Raw genomic sequence first — 27,349 nt, 5'->3', positions numbered from 1 at the left:
TTTATGCGTTGCATATTGCAATCACTCAGTTCAGCCCTTGGGCGCGGCCGGGCAGCCACCATTGACCTTTAGCGCAACCACGTGACGTCACGTCACGACAGTCGGAGGAAAAGCTGGGCCCCAACTCGCGCAATATGCAACGCATTCTTGGCTTAACCAAGCTAAGCCTGGCCATATTTTACACGGCCCCTGGTACGTGAGGAGGAGTAACATAATTGGAAATACTATTCACGTTATCTATGACAAATACAGGGGGAGGGGGGCTGACTCCTCCTCGGGTACACGCCATAACTCAATACATACATATTGAATACATGTCGAATAATGTGAAATATTTCAGTGTTTTCACGCACAATCGATAAAATCTGCTGCTGAAGAAGTCTTTAAAGATCTCATTGTGCAAATATATAGTAGAACGCTCACTGCAATGTTTGAAAGTTTAACATAAAACACCGGAATTTCTTTGTGTTGCTTCCACGGCCACGACATTTTTGTGCGTTAATTTCATGAAGTTTACATGCGTGGAGTCTCACCATTGTTACGGCGTGATCGTTCCTACCATTTAGGACAGAAATGTAATAAAAAAACGGACAGAATAGGACACATGCACAATTGCCTAGTTTATGCGTTCCCTCCTGTCTGTTTTTTTAATTACTACCCTATATGCCCTGGACGAACATTCCTTGCTATAATACCGCTAATATGATATCTATTCGTTTATCTTTATTTTAGTCATTGTTCACTTAGATCCTGCGCTAAAACTTCCTGTTTGTGCCAGCGCCATATTGTCTGAACTGCAGATGGCTGGTTTCAGGCATCAATGCTTCGATCCGTCACAGAATTCCGTCAGCGCAAGTATAATTGAGTCATAAACAGCTTTCCGTGACTTCTCGGTGGGTTGCTCCATCGAAAGGAATTCATACAAAAGTGTGGCTCACCATGCGTCGTTTCCAAATATGTCCGATGGTTCCTCCGCGCTCGCGTAGTTTGTACCGGCCACTGCGTTGTCCACACCGCCGCTGCTGCTGCTGTATGCCGGAAGTGCGAAACCAGCGCTTCCGGTTTCTGTTTTGTGTGTATGCCCTGAAAGCAGAGGTGCCGATTTCCCATTGTCGGACGACAAGGCTGGAGCATAACGTGATAGGAACGCGCAGGAAGCAAGAAGAATCCCTGACAGCACTACGCCTGTCTGAAGTGATTCTCTGAATTCAAACAAGAAAAGAGTGAACCACAACGTGATGTTACGAAAAAGACAAGCATGTATTCCGGGAGTTGTTCATTGCTGTATTCCTTCGTCTTTTCTGCCTAGACAGGAGCTTCGTTGACATAGCAATGGCTGAGTTTTGTTCCCTCGCTTCTTGTCGCGCTTTGATAACGGTTGTGCTTTGTATAGCGACTCAGCGCCAGACGCCGGTGCTGCATGTCATACAAAAAATGTGACATGCAAATGCATGTACGGAACAATCGCTGCGTACTAGTTTGTTATTTATATATAAAGCGGAGTAAACGTTCTACAATTTACCTTTAAAATCGCTAGAGCAAAATCGGGCTTATGAAAAAAATCAGTCAGCCCTGAAAAGCGGTGAATGGTTCACGAAAGAGAAAATTGTCATTCGTTATGATGAAACCTTGAAGCGTATGTTATGGTGAAACCCGAACGTATTGGCAAATTTATGGGTGATCCTCATATCAGCGCTGTGACAAAGGTGATACTTTAACTTGAAATAACGAGCTTTTGTTCTTCGATTAGCTTTACATTTTTTTAGGAGAGCAAGGGGATTAACGCGCGAGCGGATTCCAGGTGGCTTGGTTTTCAGAGGGTAAGGGCGGTTGGACTCGGGGCTTGTGGGCGGAGCTTGGACTCAATTCTTAGGTTGTCAGTGTATTGAATGAGCCAAAATATGTTTAACAATAAAATGACTTAAGCGAAGCAAGAAAAGTTTGGATCAACAGAATAACGAAAAGGTACATGAATGACATTTACTCAACCATACCTCAGCCAGCGGGTATGCTTTTAACTTTGGTGACACGTTAAATGTCCTCTGGTGGTTAAAATAAATCCGGAGTCCTCCACTACAGCGAGCCTCATAATCATATCGTGGTTTCGACACGTAAAAGCCCAGAATTCATTCATTTATGCTGTTTAAATGGCTCGTGTGGGATAGTAGACATTAGCTTCCTCTATCACTTTGATGTTGAGGCATAGTATAGCAGTGACCGAAAACCTTCCCACACCTACCGGAGACGGTGGATGCGCCATCAGCCGGGTAGTACTGCGTATTCCATCGGTGAACACTGGTGGTCTCAGGAATTCTGCAACACAAGAGAGATATTCCCATGAACACCTAGGCAACAGTGGTCGGACAAAGATTGTAGGTGAAGCCAACGTTTCGACTAGGGGACAGATCAGGACAAGTTCCCTTCTGGTAGCGTTTGCCTCCGAAATTCTTCAGGCACACAGACATATTGCACTGAAACAATATACTGCGAGCTAAGGGATTGGAATGAGAGAGGTCTTGTGCCAATATAGCCGACCTGTTCGCGAAAGAGCGAAGCTATTACATCCAAAGCGTTATATTGGAACAATAACGAAAGTAAGGTTTGTATTTAGACAGTATATTCCAATGAATCCTCGCATGTTGACCAAACACATGTTGTACCACGTGTCCGATCACATGCATAAAACGTGATTTACTACCTCTAACATGCGCGGTCAAAAATATGGTGCGATTGGGAGGACCGGCAAATGAGATTGCAGGTGCTTGTCCCAAAGCGCACGTTCCCCGATGCCGCTCCCCTTTACGCGTGATTTCCGAAGCAGGGATCCGGGTAGTGGGAAGCCATTGGGTATCAAGGCACAGGACCTTTCTTCCCGCCGTCCCTTGGTCACCTCCCGACGCGTAGAAGCTCACGTGACTTTCAAAAGTCTGCCTGGGCCACATATGTGCAGTGACGCTTAGGACAGAATGCTAGTGGCGACTATGCGAGAATGCATTGAGAGTTCCTATCATTATGTTTGTTCCAATAACCCCATTGAGAGAAATCTGGCGCCACCGTCTATGCGAGTCTCACTACGGGCATCGTGCTGCCTTGTTAATGCCTGGGTATGAGTCTCCGAGGCGTCATCTCTAAGGTGGCACGGCTTAAAACCTGGCACTGACTCCATGAACGCAGATATATTAAAATGAAATATTCGCAAAACATTTTCATTGCCGGGCACAGCATCTTTCGATAAAGTGTACTCGCCTGCAGTAGATAAGCATACGCTTGCAAAATGTTGCAATGATCACGCAAATCTCGTCTGTTCTCCAACTTCAGGGGCTCGCAGGCCCACTATGCGTATCATATAACTGTATATTGAAGAAAAAGCCCTGGCGACTGAAAATTAGAAATTGGTGTAAAACGATAAAAAAGAAGAGTTCATTACATACTGTTTAGTAAAAAAAAATAACCCATCATTAAACAGGAAAAGGTGCTGGCCACGCACGGGTCTTCGAGGTATCCTGGCTCTGCGAGAACGATGCCGCTCCTAATTCTCCACGTACTGCTTTCCCATGTATGCAACAAAAAGGCGCAGCGGAACGTTTTTCTTCTACGTAATGTAGTAAAAACCGATGTAGCTCCTGTATTTGCAAGCAATAGAGAACGCTATGTCTTAAGCGCCTACTGCGATTTGTACCCCGCTAAGATAGTCCATTTACACAACGCACGCCTATAGGAGGACTTACCCACGCAGGCGACCCGCCGTGGTTGCTCAGTGGCTATGGTGTTAGGCTGCTGCGCACGAGGTCGCGGGATCGAATCCCGGCCATGGCGGCCGCATTTCGATGGGGGCGAAATGCGAAAACGCCCGTGTACTTAGATTTAGGTGCACGTTAAAGAACCCCAGGTGGTCGAAATTTCCGTAGTCCCCCACTACGGCGTGCCTCATAGTCAGAAAGTGGTTTTGGCACGTAAACCCCATAAATTTAACCCACGCAGGCGCTCCTAAAGGTACACTAAAGGCAAATACTAAGTCGACGTGGACTGTTTAAATACCATTGCAGACACCTCGCAACATTTGTTTCGTGTCAGGAAAATACTTAGGCTACAAGAAAATTGTATCTGAAAGGTCCGAATACCTTTATCACAATTCAAATCTCCCGGCACCCAACTTTGGGAGTGGTGACGTTGCATTTTTTTGACATGAAAACTGTTTACAGCGGAAACACATGCAACCACAAAGTATAAGGGACAGGTTGATGTGACGTTGCACATGCCATCGCCACCCTTTGCTGCCGTCGGCGAGCAAAGCGCCGCCCGACTGATGATGGTACCGAACCAAGACAAAGTGGTGGATGGCACTCGACGATGACCCTTAAATATCATATCTTCATCATTTATTATTCCTTTAAGGCTCCCTTCGGGGACATTACATAAGGGGGTGGGGACAGCGATAGGAAAAGTGCCATATATCAGCTCAAAAAAAGAAAAAAAAATGAAAAAAAATGCAAAGGCAACAGAAAAATAAATAATAAACTGTAGAAAACATGAGGTATAACAGAACAATAAAAATATCTCAAACTGAGTAGCAATAAATTAAAAGAAAAGTGTACACGTAAATGTGAAACATGCTAAACATAAGTGGCAAAAAAGAAGAGAAGGAAAAACAGGCGATGACAGAAGCAAGTCGGATTGCTCGGAGAGGAAACATGAGGAAAAGTGGCTATTTTGGGTTGAAGTGGTCTGATAGTAACTGTCTAAATTTGGAGGGATTTGACTCTAAAACCACTGCTTCGGGAAGATTGTTCCATTCTTTTATGGCGATGGGGAGGAAGGATTTGTTGAAGGCGTTGGAAGAACCATGCAAACGCTGTATTCTAAGGGAGTTAAACAAACGGTGAGATGAGCGTAATGGAGCATGCAATAAGTTCTCCCGCAGTGCAGGAAAGTTAAAGTATAATTTATGAAAAAGACAGAGCATTGCAAGTTTCCGGTGGACTGTTAGGGGTTCGAGTCCGAGATTTAATTTCATGTCAGTAACGCTGTGCCAAGGTGAGTACTGGGATGTTATGAAGCGGGCTGGCCGGTTATGAATGGCTTCGAGCGACTGAATCAAGTAAACCTGGTGAGGGTTCCGTATGGCTGAGGCATACTCATCTTAGAGCGGACGTATGTTTCGTATACTAGTTGCCTGATGGATGGAGGGCACATAGCCAGAGATCTTCGGATGAAACCAAATGTTCTGGAAGTGTTAGCACAAAGTCTCGTGATATGGTCTACCCAAGTTAGCTTGTTAGTTATTTCGACTCCTAGGTACCTGTATGAGTTTGTTACTGATAACACCATGGAGTTCAGCGAGTACGGGAAAAGGATAGTGGAACGTTTACGTGAGATGTGCATGTATTCGCATTTTGAAATATTAAGCTGCATAAGCCAGTCAGAACACCATTTCTGGATGTTGTTTACGTCGTCTTGTAATGATTCCTGGTCGGTATTATCGGAGATGCGGCGATAAATGACGCAACCATCCGCAAAAAGACGGACGGATGACGAAATCTCAGATGGCAGGTCGTTGATGAAAATTAGGAAGAGAAGCGGAGCAAGAACGGAACTTTGGGGAACTCCAGAGATAACGTTAGGTGTTTTAGACGCATGACTGGCGATGACGGTGAACTGTGAGCGGTTAGTTAAAAAGCAGCGAATCCAGAATAAGATAAGAAGATCGAGTGATAAGCATACAAGTTTACACAATGGACGTTGGGGAAGAACGCGGTCAAATGCTTTAGAAAAATCTAAGTGGATGACGTCTGTTTGGAATGATAATAATATATGGGGTTTTACGTGCCAAAACCCCTTTCTGATTATGAGGCACGCCGTAGTGGAGGACTCCGGAAATTTTGACCACCTGGGGTTCTTTAACGTGCACCTAAATCTAAGCACACGGGTGTTTTCGCATTTCGCCCCCATCGAAATGCGGCCGCCGTGGCCGGGATTCGATCCTGCGACCTCGTGCACAGCAGCCCAACACCATAACCACTGAGCAATCACGGCGGGTATGGCACCAAATAGGACGCAAATAGCGGAGTGCGTGTCCTTGCGGAACACAAAAGTTTAGCGCACACCGTGTGCCAGTCATCAGCATTGAGAGGCGGATACTTCTGTTATGACCTCACCGGTCGATATTGCTGGCCCTTCACTGCGACATTTTGGCCTATATTTTGTTTCTCTTTACTTTCAAAGCGAGAAAACAGAAAATCAAAGAAAGCAGATGCGGCAATATAGCAGTATAAGGCGAGCATCTTCGTCCAGTGCAGCAAGACTACCCTACGGCGCCCACATTTCATTCAGTTATGATTCGGACACGGGCTCAGTTGTTCGCGTTTAATGTGGCACAGATGGTAAATCTGCAACTGAATCAATGCGGGACATCACATATACCTTCCACCTGGACAAGAGCTTTGTATTTTATTATGGGCTAAAGTACCGTTGAGATGTGAGTAAATCGTCGGTATTTTCACCTTGCAGTGACGGTGAGAAAGACAGTAGAAAGAACTGGGAGTCTCGAAACCAACTCTTTATTGAGCTACATTGTGGCCACAAAACAAGTTTCACTCGGGCTGAATGATAGCCTGGAACACATGCTCGACCGTCGGAAATCTCATCAGCGATTGACGCGCGTCGGTTAGGCATCAATGTTTACTGAAGATTCCAGCATTATAGAATGTGCTCAAGCGCCTTACAGAATGTGGAACACTATTCTCGTCACGCATCCATTCTGATAACGCAAGGTACCACTAAACACATCATCATCATCATCAGCCTGGTTACGCCCACTGCAGGGCAAAGGCGTCTCCCATAATTCTCCAACAACCCCGGTCATGTGCTAATTGTGGCCATGCCGTCCCTGCAAACTTCTTAATCTCATCCGCCCACCTAACTTTCTGTCGTCCCCTGCTACGCTTTCCTTCCCTTGGAATCCAGTCCGTAACCCTTAATGACCATCGGTTATCTTCCCTCCTCATTACATGTCCTGCCCATGCCCATTTCTTTTTCTTGATTTCAACTAAGATGTCATTAACTCGCGTTTGTTCCCTCACCCAATCTGCTCTTTTCTTATCCCTTAACGTTACACCTATCATTCTTCTTTCCATAGCTCGTTGCGTCGTCCTCAATTTGAGTAGAACCCTTTTCGTAAGCCTCCAGGTTTCTGCCCCGTAGGTGAGTACTGGTAAGACACAGCTATTATATACTTTTCTCTTGAGGGATAATGGCAACCTGCTGTTCATGATTTGGGAATGCCTGTCAAACGCACCCCAGCCCATTCTTATTCTTCTGATTATTTCCGTCTCATGATCCGGATCCGCCGTCACTACCTGCCCTAAGTAGATGTATTCCCTTACGACTTCCAGTGCCTCGCTGCCTATTGTAAATTGCTGTTCTCTCCCGAGACTGTTAAGCATCACCTTAGTCTTCTGCAGATTAATTTTTAGACCCACTCTTCTGCTTTGCCTCTCTAGGTCAGTGAGCATGCATTGCAATTGGTCCCCTGAGTTACTAAGCAAGGCAATATCATCAGCGAATCGTAAGTTACTAAGGTTTTCTCCATTAACTTTTATCCCCAATTCTTCCCAATCCAGGTCTTTGAATACCTCCTGTAAACACGCTGTGAATAGCATTGGAGATATCGTATCTCCCTGCCTGACACCTTTCTTTATTGGGATTTTGTTGCTTGCTTTATGGAGGACTACGGTGGCTGTGGAGCCGCTATAGATATCTTCCAGTATTTTTACATATGGCTCATCTACACCCTGATTCCTTAATGCCTCCATGACTGCTGAGGTTTCGACTGAATCAAACGCTTTCTCGTAATCAATGAAAGCTATATATAATGGTTGGTTATATTCTGCACATTTCTCTGACAGGAGATCACAGACAGGAGATTAAATCAGCGAGGTTGACCCGGAATGTTCTGACAAACGCAAGCGCGCCTCACGCCAAGCGATAACTTAAACGGTGAAACGCTTACACCGAAGAAATAGAAACAGTACAGGTGTCATTGCGCCCATCTTAAAAGGTATCGTCCGATTACTTTGAGCACCACACAAGAGCGAAAAACAAGAGAGGTAGTAAAGAAAAATAGCGAAATTACAAAGTTCGTGAGTTACAGGCGTGAGCTTCACTTGACTTGACTATGGGCGTGACTTAAGGGCCTGAGCGGCACCTCTGTGATTGCGTGCCGCCGAGCAGATTGCGTGCCGTGCGCATCTTCAGTGAATTTTCGAGTAGAGTCCGTAATAACATCGAAGTAGCTTTTTCCTCAGTTAATGTCGGCCCAATGGGGTGGAAACCCAAACGCGGTCTCCACGTTGGTGTCGTCGTCGAAGATTATAGCGTGGGCTGTCCGCCATTCGCTGGGGTTTGATGACTATAGGCGGCTGAGTTGCCGCGGTTCTTTGGAGCACCGCTGAAAGCTTGCGTTGTCGTTACTTTCTTCGGCGGGGACGTTTGGTAGCGTGGCGTTGAGAGCCGCAGTTATGTTCTTCTCCCTGAACTGGGATGAGCGCCGTGATCTCGATTGATTCTCTCACTGCTGTGTTGTATACGTGCATGTTACGTACACAAGGGTGACACCGCAGGGTTTGCGTTCGACCTAGGTGCAACATTCCAGTCATCTTTACGAGCTGCTCACTAGCTGCTCGTATTTGAGAGTCTTGCCACGCAGTCGTAACTTTACCCCACTGCGCTGTTAAGGATTCACTAATGACGGAGCAGTCGGCTCCTGTGCCCAATAAAGCGGCGACCCCGTGGCCATAGAAAAGCACATCGAGGTTGGTGGTTCGTGGTCTTGCCATAGTTATTGCGGGGCATCGGATAATTGCTGTACTGCATTGTCCCGCTGTTACGTCACGTCTTCAGTTATTCTTTAGGCAGGATGGTTTTTTTCTTCCCAGCTTCGTCGAAATGGCAGCGTGTCGTTGCTTCGCCGTGGATACTGATCTGGCGTCGGCAGTGGATCGCTTTCGGCATTTCGGCGAACTGCGAACACGCACATCCATCGGTTGTTGTTTCTACTTTACCAGATATGGGTTCAGATACACGTCCACACATTGGCCTAGTGTACTGTGGGCACTGCAGTGTAAGGCAGTGTCCCGGCGGCGGCGATCGGCAAAGTCATAGGAGTCTCTGCAGCGTTGCAGCCAAACACTGAGTGATTTCAAGGGGTCGTTCACTTTGTTGTGGATGCAGAGACTTGGCGGCGAAACCACAGAGAAGCATACCTACGTAAGAGCTGACAATCGAGCCATTTCGCGGCCAAGGAAGTAAGTATGTCACCACTCACCTGGCAGCGTAGCGAGGTCCGCTTCCACTGGACCTCAAAGGGTGACAGCTTATCATATATCTACGGGGTAACAGCGACCCATACCGTTTCTATAGAGACGTTGATGATGCGCCGGTCATTTGCCGCTGGTTACGCCCACCCCACCGTGCTTTTTGACGCGTCGCCTCGCTGATACGGTCAAGTGTTTTCTATGGAGACATAATTTTGCTGTTTCTGGGTATAAGAACATTGTTAGAAGGGCGTTTGTTATGTTGGGTGAGCGTATTTTGCACGGGTAGCAGAAGCGCTGAGCCGTGAAAGCTGTTCACCACGCCGGCACCCATTCGTTTCTGCACGAGTCTTTTCTAGAAGAGCATCTTTATTATTTCCAACGCGTAAAGGCACTAGCAAGACCTTCGGCTTAAACTACAGAATTTGTTATCTGTGGCTCACCTGTACCATTACACAACCGTTTCGTTTGGCGCGGCTCGAGCAATTTAATGCGCATTTTGGGATCGTTTTGCGAAGGGTGCTTGCCTGATCGTACGTGCAGGCTGAATGCGCCTGGCCCGGTTCACAAGCGCCACGTTTACTTGACGCGTTGCTTGTCATCGCTAAAACATTCTTCTTGTAGTGTGCGTCTATCTGTGTCTTTGTTTCTTTGTGTCTGTATTTTTTTGGGCCAAGCGCTTAATCAATACAACAATATTAATTGTGCGATACATTCCAATAGATGGCCTCCTCTTTATTAACCGCCCACCGGAGGCTACAAGATGTGCTTCGCTTCGGCATCGCACCCAGAATCTCGCTACAAATTGTTTAGAAGTCTCCACCAGCATTCACTCGCCAGCCATAAAATCATATTTTTATTGATACGCAATTAGATTGATGATAAACAGAAGGAATCGTAAGCAATCTATCATTTAGAATTACTTGTACAGACACTGACTCGAGGGGCGTTTTAAGTTGTGGATTATAGGTGACAGACTAGTCTGCACAATTATTGCCATACGAGCCAATGAGGCAATGCCGTCGTGGTTGTAACATCACAAAATGGCCGACCACCGCAAGTTTAATTGGTCAGAGTTTAAGTGGTTCTCCTGGACTCAAGAACGCCTTGGATTATGGTAAGTTAGGAGTTTACTAAGGTCATCAAGGTTTTAATCAGCCCTCTCGCATCGTAATACATTATCTGCAACACAATAGTAGTACTACTAAAAGGAAAGTGTTCCAAGTTGTGTCCCTTGTCCTCTGGAAGGCGCTGGATGCCCACGCTTTCAGGCTCTTCGCACGTGTTTCTGGCGTCGCCTCATGATGGGAGGCGATGTAGCCCGACGGTGCCGGAGTGGCCCAGCTCTCGTAGTAAGTGAAGGTGTAACTATTGCGACAGGTGGCTAGCTGCGCAGAGGTCGGGCAGGTGAAGTTGCCTTGAGCAGCACTCCCCCTCCTCCCGCCCCCGCCCCCGCTGCTTACGATTCCTATCAGCAAAGGCTGTGTAGTGAAAAACTGAGCACCTCTTAAGGGCTTACTCAAGCGTGGTATTCTCTTTCACATTGAAGGCGACGACCTTTTTCCTTCTTTTTCATTTTGCACGTGATCCCGGTTATGCTGCGTGGTCACCATCGCATATCACTTCTTGCAATGGGGTGTGTCAGCACACTGGTCCGAGGGGTGATTTTGGACACCACGTTTTGCTCAGGTGAGCTGGACAGTGCAGAAATATTTATCCGCACGCGCTTTTTATGTATGAGTGTTGTAAGCTGGTGATCGGAATATCTCCAAGTATCACAAGACTGGTTAGCATCTCGTACTCTTGTTTTTCATGAAACAAGAGCAGGAGGTATCCGCTGAGCATTTTTAGCACCTTATAGCTCGGGCCTAGGGTTTAAGCAAAAGAACTGCCAGCAACACAAGGAGAAAGTATTCTTGCTTGGTTTTGAGTTTTATCACACTTTGCTACATGGAAACGGGGGAAAGTCTTTCTACCGAGTGAAAGAGTTGGTAAGCCTCCATCGGTGCATGAAGTTACTTGGAGAGTTACGCTAGTGAAGCAGAAGATAGGGTTCTCATAGCCTTGTATTTTGCATAGATTGCAATGGTTATGAGACGTTGCAGGACTTTAGATGTAAGAAAGCGTACGTGAGCCGTACAAACAAATTGGAAGGTAGGACTCGTTACGACTAAAAGGAAGCACGTAAAAAAAACGCCATCGAAGGAAGGGAGAGGAAAACGCGAACGCAGAATTTTCTTGGATGGGTGACTCGGGGTGCACGCAAAATCCAACCCAATAGCGTGGAGGGCGTCCTCCGAATAACCTTAAAAGACATTGCCACTGTCCAAATCGTCCTAACTGTCCTAATTGTCTTTTCTTCTGACACGGCTAAGCGCACACGGTGAGGTAACGAAGGATGCGACCTCCATCTTGGACCCCAACTGCATGGAAACTGTAGCGCCGTGTAAACACAGCGGAATGGGTATTGAAATGTAATGTAATGGAACACTTTTTCTATTTCTTGAATTGTATCGAGATGCGACGACTGAGTGGCTTTCGGCTAATCACAATCCCAGCTTTCCAAGATGTTCTCAGGGAATGCTCCACCTTGCGATTGCTTTACATGATATGGCGACGAGGGAATATGCATATCTTCTACACTTAGAGGTATTTCGTGAACATGTGCAATTGCCATGGTATTAGTTTTTGTGAACTGACGGTCTGCTACTCGCCCCTTTATCTTATGTCGCACAACTGGAAAGCACATGTCTGGGGACGCCTACTACCCAGTTAGGGCCAATTGGCAAGCAATGGTAATTTCTCGCCACTTTATAATGCGTTGATTGGAAAAAAAAATCTTGATATCGACGCCTCTAAGTGGCGACGTAACGATTGACATACCAAAGCAAACCACGTTTCGAGCGTTATCTCGAGATTGAACATTCTTGCCACATCTCTGTGCGTAGTGCAGAAGGCTGTACAAAACCTACGTAACCACCTCCTTTCCTTTCTTGTCTCCCTCCCCCCCTATTGCCTCTTCCCACAGTGCGCTAAAGTGTTCTGCTATCGGTGCCAAATCAGACGTGAACAGCGGAGTGTGTTTCCGAAGCGTGACTCAAAGTTTAGTGTGCACAAACTGCCAGTTATCAGCATTGACAGATAGATCTGGTTTTACCGCACCAGGCAATGATGCTCGCCTTATACTGCGATATTTTGTCTTCTGCTTTCTTTCTTTTTATTTCAAAGGGAGAAATAAGAAATCGCAGACAACAGATGCAAAAACATCGCGGTATAGGGTGAGCACCATCGCATAATCCAGTAAAACCCGATGTGCAAGCCTGCCAATGGCGATAACTATCCCACGGCGTGCGCATTACCTTCAGTTATGCTTCAGCCACGGGATCCACTGCTCGTGTTTCGTTTGGTACAGATAGTACATCGGCAAGGAAAGTAATGCGAGTCAACACAGATACAGTTCACCTGAATAAGAGGTTTTTACAGTGCAGCTGTTACCGGCTCGCTGGTTTTCTATTGACGTTCGCAGCTTCGCCAAGCTGGGGGAGAGATTTCTGAGAGAGTTTGAAATAAGAGTGTAAGAAATAGCTTCGCGCAGCATAGCGACGCGGCGAGGGTCGGTAGAGTCTAGAGAGGGAGAAGGAGCTGGTGCGGCGGGGAGGCAGGTGGCGTGACGTATTTGCTCTCAGATTTAAAGAAAACCAAAACGAAAAACCACGCACTCGTTTGGTTCGATGCTTCGCCGTTCTACCTCACGGGCTGCAGAATCAAGCGTCTTTCCTTTCTTTAGATCAAGATTATCCTGGCTACGTCGGATTTCAGAAAGCTACCAGGTACACGGCGTCGGAGCTAGCATGCATCAGAGCTAAGAAGCCATGGTGCAGCGTCTGGCAGACGACACTCACGCATATGGCGTCTCAATTCTGTTGCGGCTGGCGCCTGAAATGGCGCACCGTCCCAACCGAAACCTCCCACAGAAGAACGCGGCCTCAATTTTTATGTATCCTTAGCTTCGCTCAGCTGAGCTGGTCCGTGATGTTTGCGATAACAGAGCCACGCAAAATTTTCTTTTACTGTCGACGAAATTTTCACTAGGACGCGGTTTAACCAACCGCTAGTCAAGAAACCAAAATTTTATTGAGCGAAACTATGCCCACAAAACAAGTTACTCTCGGGCTGAATGATAGCAGCGAGCACATGCCTAAACCATCGGAAAACTCATCTGCGGCTCAAGCGAGTCTGTTATTGAGAACTGCTTAGTCGAAGATTCCAGACTACTCACATGGGCTCAAGCGCCTTACAGTGCGTGGAACACCATTCTTGTCACGTTTGCAATGTGATTACAGAAAGTTCCACTATACCAATAGACAGCAGATAAAGTCCTTGAGGATGACCCAGAAGGTTCTGATACATGCAAGCATGTCATGCGTGGAGTGATAACACTTTAGGCGCTGAAACGCGTTCACCGGAAAAAGAAAAAATGCACACGTGTCAATGCGCCTACCTAATAAAGTATCGTGCCCGGGCAACGAGCACCAAACGATAGCGAAGACCAAAAGAACACGTAGTAAGTAAAATTAAAGCAACAAAATCATAGTTGGTTAGCTAAGGTTAAACCGCGTACTAACAAAGAAGTTGGACTACACACAGACATGTTACGGGCTTACGGGCTGTGCTCACATTCGCTGAATTCTCGTGTAGAGTCCGAAATGACGTAGCTTCTCACTCAGTCCACGTCGGCTTATAAGGCTGCGAACCCAATCATAGTTGCCGGCCTGGTATTCGACGAAGCGTGGTCGAAGATGGAGATTGTAGCAATGTCTGACCGTCCTTGGATGGTGCTTGATACGCAGGCGGGCGAGTTGTCCTGATCCTGTGAAACAAGGGTGATTCTGCGACGCAAGGGTGTCTAGCACCTCTTGTATTTGACGTACGTGCTCATTCCAGTCGTCCTTGTCAGGTGGCCTCCAGATGCTCGGATTCGGTTCCTTGCCATGTATACATAACTGTCATTGACTGTGTGGTTAAGGATTCATTAATGACGGAGTAGTCAGGTCATCTGTCCACTAAAGCCGCCACTGCGTGGCGACACCATCGATGTTGATGGTTCATAGTCTTACCTTAATTATTTCGAGGTGTCTGAGTATGGCTCCGTGACGCTGTCCCACTGCTTCGTGGCGTCGTCAGGCGTCCTTTAGGGAGCGTGGTTTTTTTCTTCGAAGCTTCGTCGAAATCGCAGCGCGTCGTTTCTTCGTCGTGAAGACTGATTTTGTGTTGGCTGCAGAGGAACTTCGACACTTCAGTAAACAGAAACCGCACCTCCGCAAGCTGCTGTGTTTGGTTTAACGGATACGGATCCACATATCGGCCAAGTATAGCCGCAGTTTATCCTCGGTGCTCCAGTGAGAGGCAGTGCCTTGTCGACAGCGGTCGAGAAAGTCGTTGGTGTTTCCATTCAGTTTATGCGAAACAGTGAGCGATTTCACGGGGCTTTTCATCTTGCTGTGAACGCAAAGAGTTGACTGCACAACCTTTTAGTAGCATCTCACGGTATGGGTATAAGCAATTGACGCGTCCGGCTTTTCCCGCAGTTTGAGGAGAGCGAGCAGTTCCAAAGGGCGAGCGCGAAGAGGGACCGAGACGCCTGAAGAAAGTGACGTAGGCCATCACTCCAGGCTTCAGCTGCGGCAATTCAGTAAGCGCGAATGGCTGCTGGAACACCTTGCCGACCACGTCAACAATTAAGGCGACGTGAGGCTACGTCGAAGAGAATATTTCATGGAGTCCTTCGCGTGCAATGTTTGGTGGTCTTTCGGAGTTCGTCGGAGCCTAGGACTTTAATTTTTCACCTGGGCGAGGGCACTAGTCAACAATGTTGCGAGTGCGCTTTTCCAACGTCTTTTCAATGCCCGTTGCTTCCGCTAGGAATTTCGCAATGGTCTTGACCGGTTTACATATCCGACGTAAATCACTTGCTTCAAAACGGCAGACGAGGAAAAACTGTAATCTCTGCCATGTGCGGGTCGACGTGGCTGAATTAAGGGTTGATTTCTGCTCCGAAATCACGGTGCTCGCATTGACCTTAGGCCTGCTCCGTAAGCATGACGCTCGCGAATGTTTGTGGAAATGTAATTGGTGAAAAGGTGTAAAAATGTAAGCTGTGGAAAAGCAGCTTTTCACAGTTGCAATTGTTAAACATAGCGGTTCTTGAGTAAGTATCCGGCCAGCTTTTCAGATTTCCAAACAGTGATCCGCGTATGATCGGTGGCTTCCTTGGCTTTTGCAGCCCACGTCACTGCAGGTGACACGGGCACTCTCATTATGCCAGTTATCTGGGCCACCAGGTTCCTAGTCTTCTCCAGCAGAGGTCAAGTACTCGGGCGGTAGTCGTAGCCTGCGGCCATCTGCCTCGCCCCTAACGACGTTCACTTTATTCCATGGTAGGGTTTATGCTGTTTCCACCAAGCACCTCTACCATATGTCACGTTGTAGAGACGGTGAACAACACAGTGAGAAGAACCGTGAGTAATGAAAGAATCTTTATTGGGCGTACTTATGAACCAACAAAACAAGTTACAGTCGGGCAGAATGATAGTCCCGGGCACATGAGTCGATCGTTGAACAAATGATTTGCGATTAAGAAGTATCGGCTATTCTCACTTTTTTTTTCGTAATAGATTCCAGCCTTATCATTGGCGCTCGCGTGTCTTCCAGAATGCGCAACTGTATTCGCCTTACGCGTGCAATTTGATTACAAAACGCTCCTCTATTGGAGAATGTTCTGATACACGCTGGTGTCTCATACCCTGAGCTGTAACTTAACCTTTGTTATTCGGTGAGACGCGTACATTGGAAAAAGATATAGAAGTACGCGGGTCAGTAATATTAACTAAAAACTATCTGAGTTGTCCTATCATTGCTCGCAGGGACACGTTTGTCAGATCAGGCTAAAACACTCCACTGCTGTAGTTAGAGCGCAGGGCAAGTCAAAAGAGATGTCTTACGAGTGAATAAGAAACTGCACATTAAAACTGATGGAGGTTACACCTCAATACCACAACACTTAAAATATTCGCTCTGGAAGAAGATATATTTAGGTCTCCCTGTTGTAATCAGTATGATAAGGAATAAAATTTTCGGTGACAATAGAAGAGCTAAAGAGAGAATAGAAACATTACGCGCAATGAATAATTTGTAAACTAAAGATATTTTCCCATGCCTGTGTCCATATATTGCAACAGCTGTCCCAGAAAGGCAGCAAGGCCTAAGGGCCTCAATTATTAGGGATCAGTTTTTAGTTGACAACAATGAAGTGCCTCCTTTTTTAATGGGTTCCTCATTTGAAGTACTCCCTTCTATTCAAACTGCAGAATCCTTAAAGCATGGTTAGCTAAACCTTGATTACTAGTACACTGTCAAAACGCTTGCAGAAAACTGAACGAGGTTTCAAGTATCCTGTGCAAACATTCAACCTTCTATTAACGCAAACAGAAAGCTGCAGCCCATTATGGCTTGTCTAGAAATGAGTTTGCTAAAGCTATGTTGGCGAAAAACATAGTTTTGCAAACAGTGAGCTCTACCCAGGATCTGCAGTATACATCGACGTGGAAGCTTGCCAAATTCTGGTGGAGATGAAGTTTTGTCACCTAATTTACAAAAATGTAGCGGCATCGTTTACGTCTTGCATTTCACTCAGCACTTTTAAACGCCAAAAGAAGCCCCTCTCGCCACGATACGGTTGGTTAGTTTCTCGTCAGTGTGGGAGAATGTCAGCGTTATTTTCCTGCATGGCTTCCCGGTCACGTTCCTATGCAAAGCACGTGAGCGATCTACTTCCCTTGTGCACTAATCACACTGTTACGACTGCCTACCCGTATGCGTCACGTGATCTGCAACCAGTTGAGCTGCATCTCTAAACGAAGCTCCACACAATTCGCACCAAATATTCTTGCAGAGATGTGCGTCGAAGTTTTCTTTCCTTGCGAACCGAAATCCACACTGCTAGGACACGTACGGCTATTTACCCTCGTGAATTGTTTTGCGGTGTCTTCTCAAAGTGTAGTTATACTTAAAGGAGCTATTACAAATGTCGCAAATCCAAGGTCTGTCGTTACTGTGTGATATAAGATGATCTTTAAGTTCCCTTTTGCTTTTGAATGGTTTAGTACAATTTTGGCAGATATGGGGTTTCAATCCTGTGTGAATCAGTCGATGCCTAAGGAAATTCGTCTTGTGCGCGAATGATTTCTGACATATTTCGCATTTGTAGGGTCTCTCTCCTGTATGCGTGCGGTAATGTGCAGTTAGAGTAGCAGCTCTACTTAGCAATTTACCACATGTCTCGCATTGGTGGTTCGACTTCTTGACAGGCGATTGATCGCGTGCTCTGAACATGGGCGCTGTGCCTCCCGTACGTTCGTTGGGTTGCCCGTGTGAGGTGTCCCGTCTGCTGGAAACCTTTCTACTGGCATCGCAGGACACTTGCTGCTCTCTTCCTCCGGCTTCAATAGCATTCCTGCAAGGATATGGACAATTTAACTCAAGATGATGGCCGACTATCTTGTGGGATGGCAAAAACAGATTTTGACCCAATGAGAGTTTGACAAAGTAAACGGTACCATAATGGTCTGGTGACTCGCTCAATTGGAGCGCTAAGTTCCTGCATTGGTATTTAGCGCGCGATTTGGGCTAAAGATTGTCAGAAATTAAACACTGGTGCTTTCAGTGGCCTGTGATGCTGAACTGTAAATTAAGAACTTTTCTCGTTCGAGATTCAAGCATAACAGAAGCCTTGCATTATCTAATACATCATGTGCATACTACATGAAACCGGTGCAGGAGAGTAGAAATGTCTCTCAGTGATGGCAAGTTAGAAAACTAGCTTGTCCGAGTATTGCAAATGCAACTCCGCTTTCAACACGCTCACAAGGAGTAATCAGGCAATGGTCCAGAAGCGTGCGCTCGGAAGTGAGACATTTGTCATTGATAACGACTGTTTTGCGTCGGTTAAAATACGACTCCGTTTATGGCGCAGCTCCTAATGTCCCGCTCCTGCGGCGAGCGTCAGCGGTGTAACCGAGCGAACGAGCAGAACAGCGAAAGGTGAAAGATCGAACTTGGAGAGGCAAAAGACGCGAGCCTTGAACGGCTGACAGGCGGAGACCAATGAGAGCAGCCCCTCCAGTGATACGAGCGCGCAAAACTGGTTTTTTGCTGACCCGCCGGACTGCTCGTTTCCTAGTAGCCTCTGATCTCAGCCAGAGGGCTTATTTCGCGCTATGATCAGCTCGTCAGTTCGCGTCGGCTCTCGCTCAAGCTTGATTGATTTGCTTCGTTCGGTTGTCTTGGTTTGCGATTGTTGTACATTCAGATTCTATGTGCAACGCGAATTGTGTAGTATTTTATGTAAGCCAAGCAGCACCAGCTATTACACTGGGTCCCTCGATCAGTCACTTACAAAAGCCGTCGCGATTAACCTCTGCTATGTGTGTTTCACAAAATGTTTAACTCCATATATCGCGAAAGGAGAAGACGTACAATGCTGCTCTGAAATTGCGCATTATGGACTTCCCAAATTATCGATGAATTTTTAGAGTGAATGAGTAAAACAGTTCGGCAGCATGTTACACTCTTCTAACACCTGAAGAGGGAGGCCTGCTGCACACGTGTTAATGTTCAAAGTTGTACAATCGGACGGCTCTGACATCATAATCATCATCATCATCATCATCATCATCATCATCATCATCATCATCATCATCATCATCGTCACCGTCATCGTCACCGTCATCGTCATCGTCATCGTCATCATCGTCATCATCGTCATCATCATCATCATCAGCCTGGTTACGCCTACTGCAGGGCAAAGGCCTCTCCCCTATTTCTCCAACAACCCTGGTCATGTACTAATTGTGGCCATGCCGTCCATGCAAACTTCTTAATCTCATCCGCCCACCTAACTTTCTGCCGTCCCCTGCTACGCTTCCCTTCCCTTGGAATCTACTCCGTAAGCCTTAATGACTATCGGTTATCTTCCCTCCTCATTAGATGTCCTGCCCATGCCCATTTCTTTTTCTTGATTTCAACTAAGGTGTCATTAACTCGCGTTTGTTCCCTCAACCAATCTGCTCTTTTCTTATCCCTTAACGTTACACCTACCATTCTTCTTTCCATAGCTCGTTGCGTCGTCCTCAATTTGAGTAGAACCGTTTTCGTAAGTCTCCTGGTTTCTGCCCCGTAGGTGAGTACTGGTAAGGCACAGCTATTATACACTTTTCTCTTGAGGGATAATGGCGACCTGCTGTTCACAATCTGAGAATGCCGGCCAAACGCACCCGAGACCATTCTTATTCTTCTGATTATTTGCGTCTCATGATCCGGATCCGCAGTGACTACCTGCCATAAGTAGATGCATTCCCTTACGACTTCCAGTGCCTCGCTGCCTATTGTAAATTGCTGTTCTCTTCCGAGACTTTTAAACATTACTTTAGTTTTCTGTAGATAAATTTTTAGACCTACTCTTCTGCTTTGCCTCTCCAGGTCAGTCATCATGCATTGCAGTTGATCCCCTGAGTTATTAAGCAAGGCAATATCATCAGTGAATCGCAAGTTACTAAGGTATTCTCCATTAACTTTTATCCCCATTTCTTCCCAATCCAGGTCTCTGAATACCTCCTGTAAACACGCTGTGAATAGCATTGGAGAGATCGTATCTTCCTGCCTGACGCCTTTCTTTATTGGGATTTTGTTGCTTTCTTTATGGAGGACTACGGTGGCTGTGGAGCCACTACAGATATCTTTCAGTATTTTTACGTACGGCTTGTCTTCACCCTGATTCTTTCGACAGTTCAGAGGTTTCGACAGAATCAAATGCTTTCTCGTAATCAATGAAAGCTATATATATGGGTCGGTTATATTCTGCACATTTCTCTATCACCTGATTGATAGTGTGAATATGATCGATTGTTGAGTAGCCTTTACGGAATCCTGCCTGGTCTTTTGCTTGACAGAAGTCTAAGGTGTTCCTGATTCTATTTGCGCTTACCTTAGTAAATAGTTTGTAGGCAACGGACAGTAAGCTGATCGGTCTATAATTTTTCAAGTCTTTGGCGTCCCTTTTCTTATGGATTAGGATTATGTTAGTGTTTTTCCAAGATTCCGGTACGCTCGACGTTATGAGGCATTGCGTGTACAGGGTGGCCAGTTTCTCTAGAATAATTTGCCCACCATCTTTCAACAAATCTGCTGTTACCTGATCCTCCCCAGCTGCCTTCCCCCTTTGCCTATCTCCCAAAATGTTCTTTACTTCTTCCAGCGTTACCTGTGGGATTTCGAATTCCTCTAGAATATTTTCTCTTCCATTGTCGTTGTGGGTGCCACTGGTACTGTATAAATCTCTACAGAACTCCTCAGCCACTTGACAGAATCAAATCCATATTAGCAATGATATTGCCGGCTTTTTCTCTTAGCGCATACATCTGATTCTTGCCAATTCCTAGTTTCTTCACTGTTTTTAGGCTTCCTCCGTTCCTGAGAGCATGTTCAATTCTATCCATATTATACTTCCTTATGTCAGCTGTCTTACGCTTGTTGATTAACTTCGAAAGTCTGCCAGTTCTATTCTAGCTGTAGGGTTAGAGGCTTTCATACATTGGCGTTTCTTGATCAGATCTTTCGTCTCCTGCGATAGTTTACTGGTATCCTGCCTAACGGAGTTACCACCGACTTCCATTGCACACTCCCTAATGATGCCCACAAGATTGTCGTTCATTGCTTCAACACAAGGTCCTCTTCCCTAGTTAAAGCCGAATACCTGTTCTGTAGCTTGATCTGGAATTCCTCTATTTTCCCTCTTACTACTAACTCATTGATCAGCTTCTTATGTACCAGTTTCTTCCGTTCCCTTCTCAGGTCTAAGCTTATTCGAGTTCTTACCATCCTGTGGTCACTGCAGCGCACCTCTCCGAGCATGTCCACATCTTGTATGATGCCAGGGTTAGCGCAGAGTATGAAGTCTATTTCATTTCTAGTCTCGCCGTTCGGGCTCCTCCACGTCCACTTTCGGCTATCCCGCTTGCGGAAGAAGGTATTCATTATCGTCATATTATTCTGTTGCGCAAACTCTACTAATAACTCTCCCCTGATATTCCTAGTGCCTATGCCATATTCCCCCACTGCCTTGTCTCCAGCCTGCTACTTGCCTACCTACATAGTGAGTTCTACATAGGTCTTACATAGTGAGCCACAGAACGAAGTATACGTTTGGCACTGTAGGTTGACCTCCTCAACGTCACACCTGAAGTTGCAGTTCTTTATCATTGAACTGCAATTTCATTGCAGTTCAATTCTTTATCATCGAACTGCAAACTGGAAAGAGAAATTAGCGAAGCATTCCACATGAAAAAGTTGGGTGCGCTTACTTGTGTGAGTGAACCTTCGGTTCATATCAATGATAAAGAACTGCAATTTGAATATTTATCATGTCAATCCACGTGTTGTTGCCTTTGCCGGGAAGGGGTGTGACTTCGCTTTTGTGTACGTGTAGAGCTTTTGTTGATAATTGACTACAAAACTTGTTATTGTTTTTTTGGTGTATACGCATGCGTGGCGGTGATTTGTGGAATGTTTTCACGATAAACTTCAATTGTAAGTCCAGCGTTGTCCTGTTTGTTTCTACTTCTTGTGCTCGCGTCCGTAATTGCTGGAAACCATTATACATTCGCCAAAATGTAACTTTGTCCCTTGAGTTTCTCAACGCCTTCTAAAGTATATGACGAATCTAAAATGCAGCAGCTTCAGTTCCGATATTATGACAGTCCTTTGAATTCCACAAGCTTCAATGCTCGTACAGGGTGTTGCCGAGCGCATGCATTTCTCTCGAAATGTACCTAGGTAGTAGACCCTGAGGTAAAGGTTTTGTTTACGCCGACTGCATATTGTCTAAACACCAGTTAATATTTGGCATTTAAGTCATCGGGACTTTTAGCCTTCGTGCAAGAGCATCAGTGCAAGTTTATTTCTTGCAGTAATTTTACAGGAAAACAGGTAAACCCTGTTTCATTTTATGAACCTCGAATTGGATGAGCATCTTCCCTTCACAATCTTTACATATTTCATAATTGGGAGCAAACATGCAAATGTACCGCATATTGTGGCATGTTAACAGGATGGAAAATCGGCCGAGCCTGTATAGCTTTGTGTTGTGGTTGAGGAATCGGGTGTGCACACTTCCGTGTGGTGTCCGGTCACGCGGTTGGAATCGTGAAGTTAGTCAAGGCCAGCCGCTCCGGCCATACCCTCAAAACTGCTGATGCAGTGCCTGATTCAGACATCAGAGCTAGCCCTCCCAAGGAAAACTTACCGAGTAGAGGCATGATTGTTACAGGGGTAGCCATCGCTGTCGTCTCCGAGTTGTTTTGCAACGGAACTTTTCTAAATGTGAACTTACATGGCGCCGTCTTGAAAACTGGCTGATGCTGCCTCCATGCCAGCGCGGCTTGTGCGGGGCCTTGCGTGATCGATGTTGCCGGTGAACCCCAGGCGCTGGTAACTTGTGCTCCCATATTCAAGGACACCTTTATGGTATAAAAGTATAGCAAAGGTGTTCATTGGCCGTTGTGCAAGGGCAATTCATGGGAATGGATTTTCCATGCTTATGGTGCAAGGCAAGAAGCTTTTAGTGATAGAGAAACTTTACTGCGGTGCTTCCATACGCAGTGCTTTATCTATGTCTTGAATGCATGCAGGAACTTCGTGGGGATGGGTAAATCATGCACGATCAAGATTGTGTAGCGTTGGATTCTTCTGACGCCTATCACGCTTTATCTGAAACTACGGGCAGAACACGAGTGTGGTAAAAGTGAAAAAGAACATCTCGGTCCCTTGTGCGTGAAACCCTTGACCCAATATTCGCTGTGCTATCCAGTAATAAGAACATTAGATGCCTCACGAAGTTCTTACTTATTCTTAATCTTTATCTTTTCCGAGCAGCAGGCATAGCCCGACGCCGACGATGACCATGCAAAAGTGAGGGGACGCATTTCTGCCGAGGGATGCCCTTAATTTATTGGCCTTCTATGACGCAGGTGCGTAATCAAAATGCGTACTCGTCTTTCAGAAAGTGGTTATCCGAACTCCTTTTGGTGAGTCTTGTATAGTGAAGCACATAAGTACCGGTTTAAGCACTGCAGGTTTCCCTGCTCATTACGAGCGCTAAAACGGCTGTCTTTAACAATGTTCCTGTATAGGTCATCAATAGACTATAGAACAGCTTTCAAAAACGTAACTCACTGCGCATATATAAGAGTCGTATTGCAGAAAGTGCATCAGCTTGGTAGGAAATGCGGAAGTGTTAATTCACGGGGCAATATGTAACTAAACTATGCAACGGAAAGGCTCGAAGCACGCTAAAGTGTTGACTATATGGATAGCGCTGCAAGTATCGTAGCTAGGTGCACGTATCTTGTATAACGGCGCAGCAATTGCGTGAAACCGAAAGGAACACGCGAGAGACCTAAGAGGCGAAAATTACGGCATAAAACTCTCAGTATGACCATCTACGCTACTGCAATTAGCGTTGAACCTCCAGGGACACGTCGTATTTTTGGATGCACTTTTGTTTACAATATGAAGGGGGGGAGGGTTGAGTTGGCTAAGAATGTTTATGGCGTTATTGCACCGACATGTCTTAGTGACTATGCCTTCGTACGCCTAATAAAACATTAAACGCGGATTCCCAATCACCGGAACCAAAGATTCTACTTGCATCTTTGACATCGAATGAACTACAGTGTGGTAGCAAAGGCGTAAATTAAAGAACTCATTTTTATTGTCCGGAATTCTCAACTTTATTAGTCGCACCATTGAAGCCGCACCATTCGTGGCGCCTGCGCAAGAGGCTGTGCGGATACTGGCAGTATGAATAGTGGATGACATATCCGAGGAAAACTAATCACCTTACAAAAAAGTACGTTCAATTTGGAAGACCGGTGTTGTAGCATGGCGTAAATTTTCTTAACAAAGCTTTACGATTTTGAAGTAGTGACCCACTGATTGTAAATCGGTCGGTAAAGTGATTGTTACTCTGTCAATACGAATAGTGTTTATGCTTCAGGTGCCCATAGTTGGGATATTAGGTAAAGATTTATTGCAACAGAGCACAAAGAACTATCCAACAATTCTCTATCTCCTTGCATTGCATTTTCATTGTACATTTAGTATTGCTTATGCTGCGGCTGTGGCTTCCTTCGTATGAAAGAATGAAGAGCTTCAATATAAGCTGTTTTGGGGTGCCCCAAATTGTACGCTGTAACGTCTACATTCGGCCGCAGCGGGATATGTCTGCTGCTCGTAACATGCTATTCATGAGCAATTTTCACACTCAGCCTAAAACGTACCAGCACTGTTAAAATATCTGAAACGCCGAAATAATTGCACATCACCCACGGCATTCAGATCAAAGCACTTGCTTTGTAAACCAGCGTGATCGGTTTAAGGGAAACATTGCCACGATGTTAGTAGGTCAAACCCACTGAGATTCAGCTTGGCAAATAAAGTTGTAGACCGACGAGTCATGCGATGATTCCATTTACGAGTGAATTAATCATTGCATGGAATGTACAGTCTCGCCTACTGCCCTCATCATCTAGGAGCGTGCTTTATCTGCGTCCCGATACGAGAACACATTCATTCAAAAACTTCTATGGCATAGGTTATGTACGAATTTGGATATATTCAGATGAGCACACATTTCTTACTAAGGACAGTTATAAGCTGGTTCATGTGGAAGCCGTCTTGGCCGTGCTGGTAAAATGCATCTTTATACGCAATAAATGTACCGCTACCATTGTGACCGTAAGGGATATTTGACATGTCTGATGGAAAGGCGAGTGACAATCGCCTACGTACCGTCGACATTGCAAGTCTCGTCGATCGTGGGCGTGTGCTGCGTGTTGCCCGGATAGCGCAAGGCATCGTCGGAAATCCTAAAAATAATAAAAAAATGTCGTCAGACAGTTACTAGCTGTGACAAGGAAAAAAAAAGAGAGATGAAATTGTATTTAATTTCCACCCGGGACATCAAGCTATAGCACGCCATCGCGTGTGTGGAGTACAAGACCTATACATCAATGAAATGTATTTTCTTCTATAAGTATACGTTTGCTTCATGTTCTGAAACATCTTATTCTGAGCGCTATGTAGGTTACTTTGCGCTGAACGTGGCAATATTTTCGCACCGCCTTTGCGTAGACGCATCTTGATCTACGAATGCCTTCGATTTCAAAGCTCAAGCTGGTTTTAAAAAAGACCCATTTTAGGTGGGAACAAATATACACGTGTTAAAGCCTATTATATGGGTCGTATCTAAGGGTAACAGTATTCAATGAAAAAATTGACAAGTGGTAAAGCTCACGTTCTGTAGGCGCCCAATGTAGATGAAGCGCCCTGGGTACCGTCATGGCTAGTACGCTGTGTTGCTGCGGCCTTGATGCTCAAGTCAAGAGGCATGCATTCATTGCTGCTTTCTTCAGCCATGGCTGATGTCTCGATGTCCTGTAACTGGCGTGTATTGTCGACTGCACGTTGTTGAATCCCCGCTCATGCGCGCTCAATGCCACACACAAAAAAAGAACGGAAACAAAAAAAACTTTTGTCACTTCGGTGTTTCGATTTAAATGATACCGCATATCTGGAAAAAACCGAGACGTTTGAGTCCGCCACTAGCTTGACCCTAATGCACAAGTTTTCGAGCGGCAGCATAGGCGCTCCGATTACCCATGCTATCTATCCACCAAATCATTTAATAAAGCTCACCTACTACGAAAAAGGTACGGTTATCGGATAATACCGCCACTTTTCTTTCATGCTCCTCTCAAAGTGGAGTGCACATCTCGCCGAGAAGAAATTGTTGCTCGCGTTAGCGCTCGTTGAAGCGCAGGAGGTATAGAAACTAAGGTAGCCCTAACTAGCGTATGATTACCAGATCTATGATGTTGGGCTGCTGAATACGGGGTCGCGGCATCGAATCCGTGTCATGGCGGCCGCATTTGGATGTGTGCATGATGCGAAAACACCCGTGTACATAGATTTAGGTGCGCGTTACAGAGGTTCAGGTTGTCCAAATTAGAAAGTTGTCTTGGCAGGTAAAACCCTTTAATTTTTTATTACCAGAGGCAACGATTCTGCAAGCTGATGTGGCATTCTCTGGCTCAGTTGAAATTAAGCAGGTGGTTGTTCTCACCTGATGAATTGCACTCGCTTGGTTCTGTTGCGCACAAATTCCAGTGCTATGTTCGCTAGCCCCAAGCAATGCAGAACTGCAACTGCTTCGCACTTACCGCGGTTTTTCGCTAGCGAACACTCATGCGCCGTGCATAGTCGTATCTCAGTCAGACGCCTGACACTGGGTACAGCTTTGTGTGATTTTTCTACAGTCGTAAATACGTTTGACGCCCAGCATGCCGAGTGGTTGCTGTCACTAAAAAAATATGCGCTGTTTCCCACTACGCACCTCGTAGATTTGTGCTTTGCAAGCCTGAATCAAATATGGATGAAAAAGAACCAACTTCGTAACCTTTGTAACAATTGCGAGTATGTAGCCACAACAGGTAAGCAGGGTCAGTTTTCCCTGTGCTCTCGCCATGAGCTGATTCACCCTGCTGTTTTCGCCATTGCTTGAATTAAAAGAGGGCCAGTTGCCATTACCTCCTGCTTCCATTTCTCCATGAGAATGGTTGCGGTAAGAAAGGTTCCGACGCTGCAAACACGACTAAATACTGAGAATAAATCGCAGAAAGTTAAAATAAATTAAGGGGTTTTACGTGCCAAAACCACTTTCTGATTATGAGGCACGCCGTAGTGGAGGACTCCGGAAATGTCGACCACCTGGGGTTCTTTAACGTGCACCTAAATCTAAGTACACCGGTATTTTTGCATTTCGCCCCCATCGAAATGCGGCCGCCGTGGCCGGGATTCGATCCCGCGACCTCGTGCTCAGTAGCCTAACACCGTAGCCACTGAGCAACCACGGCGGGTCGCGGGAA

At 45.8% G+C, this 27,349-nt stretch overlaps 1 protein-coding gene across 1 annotated transcript in view; it reads right to left on the bottom strand.

The window, feature by feature from the left end:
- The window catches only part of LOC135919783 (uncharacterized), a 47,029-nt gene extending 21,122 nt beyond the window's left edge, over positions 1–25,907 (bottom strand). The window contains exons 1-5 of the mRNA XM_070526347.1: positions 25,720–25,907; positions 25,215–25,291; positions 22,756–22,882; positions 2,240–2,313; positions 939–1,083 (exon numbers count right to left, since the gene is read on the bottom strand). Of these exons, the coding sequence (XP_070382448.1) occupies positions 939–1,083; positions 2,240–2,313; positions 22,756–22,882; positions 25,215–25,291; positions 25,720–25,841 (545 nt within the window). The 5' untranslated portion in view covers positions 25,842–25,907. The remainder of the gene's footprint in view (positions 1–938; positions 1,084–2,239; positions 2,314–22,755; positions 22,883–25,214; positions 25,292–25,719) is intronic.
- Between the last annotated feature and the right edge of the window lie 1,442 nt (positions 25,908–27,349).

This window comes from Dermacentor albipictus, chromosome 9 (assembly GCF_038994185.2).
Source record: "Dermacentor albipictus isolate Rhodes 1998 colony chromosome 9, USDA_Dalb.pri_finalv2, whole genome shotgun sequence".
Classification (NCBI taxonomy): Eukaryota; Metazoa; Arthropoda; class Arachnida; order Ixodida; family Ixodidae; genus Dermacentor; species Dermacentor albipictus.
The sequence above is the reverse complement of the archived record's forward strand: the minus strand, read 5'-3'. Positions and strand labels throughout refer to the sequence as shown.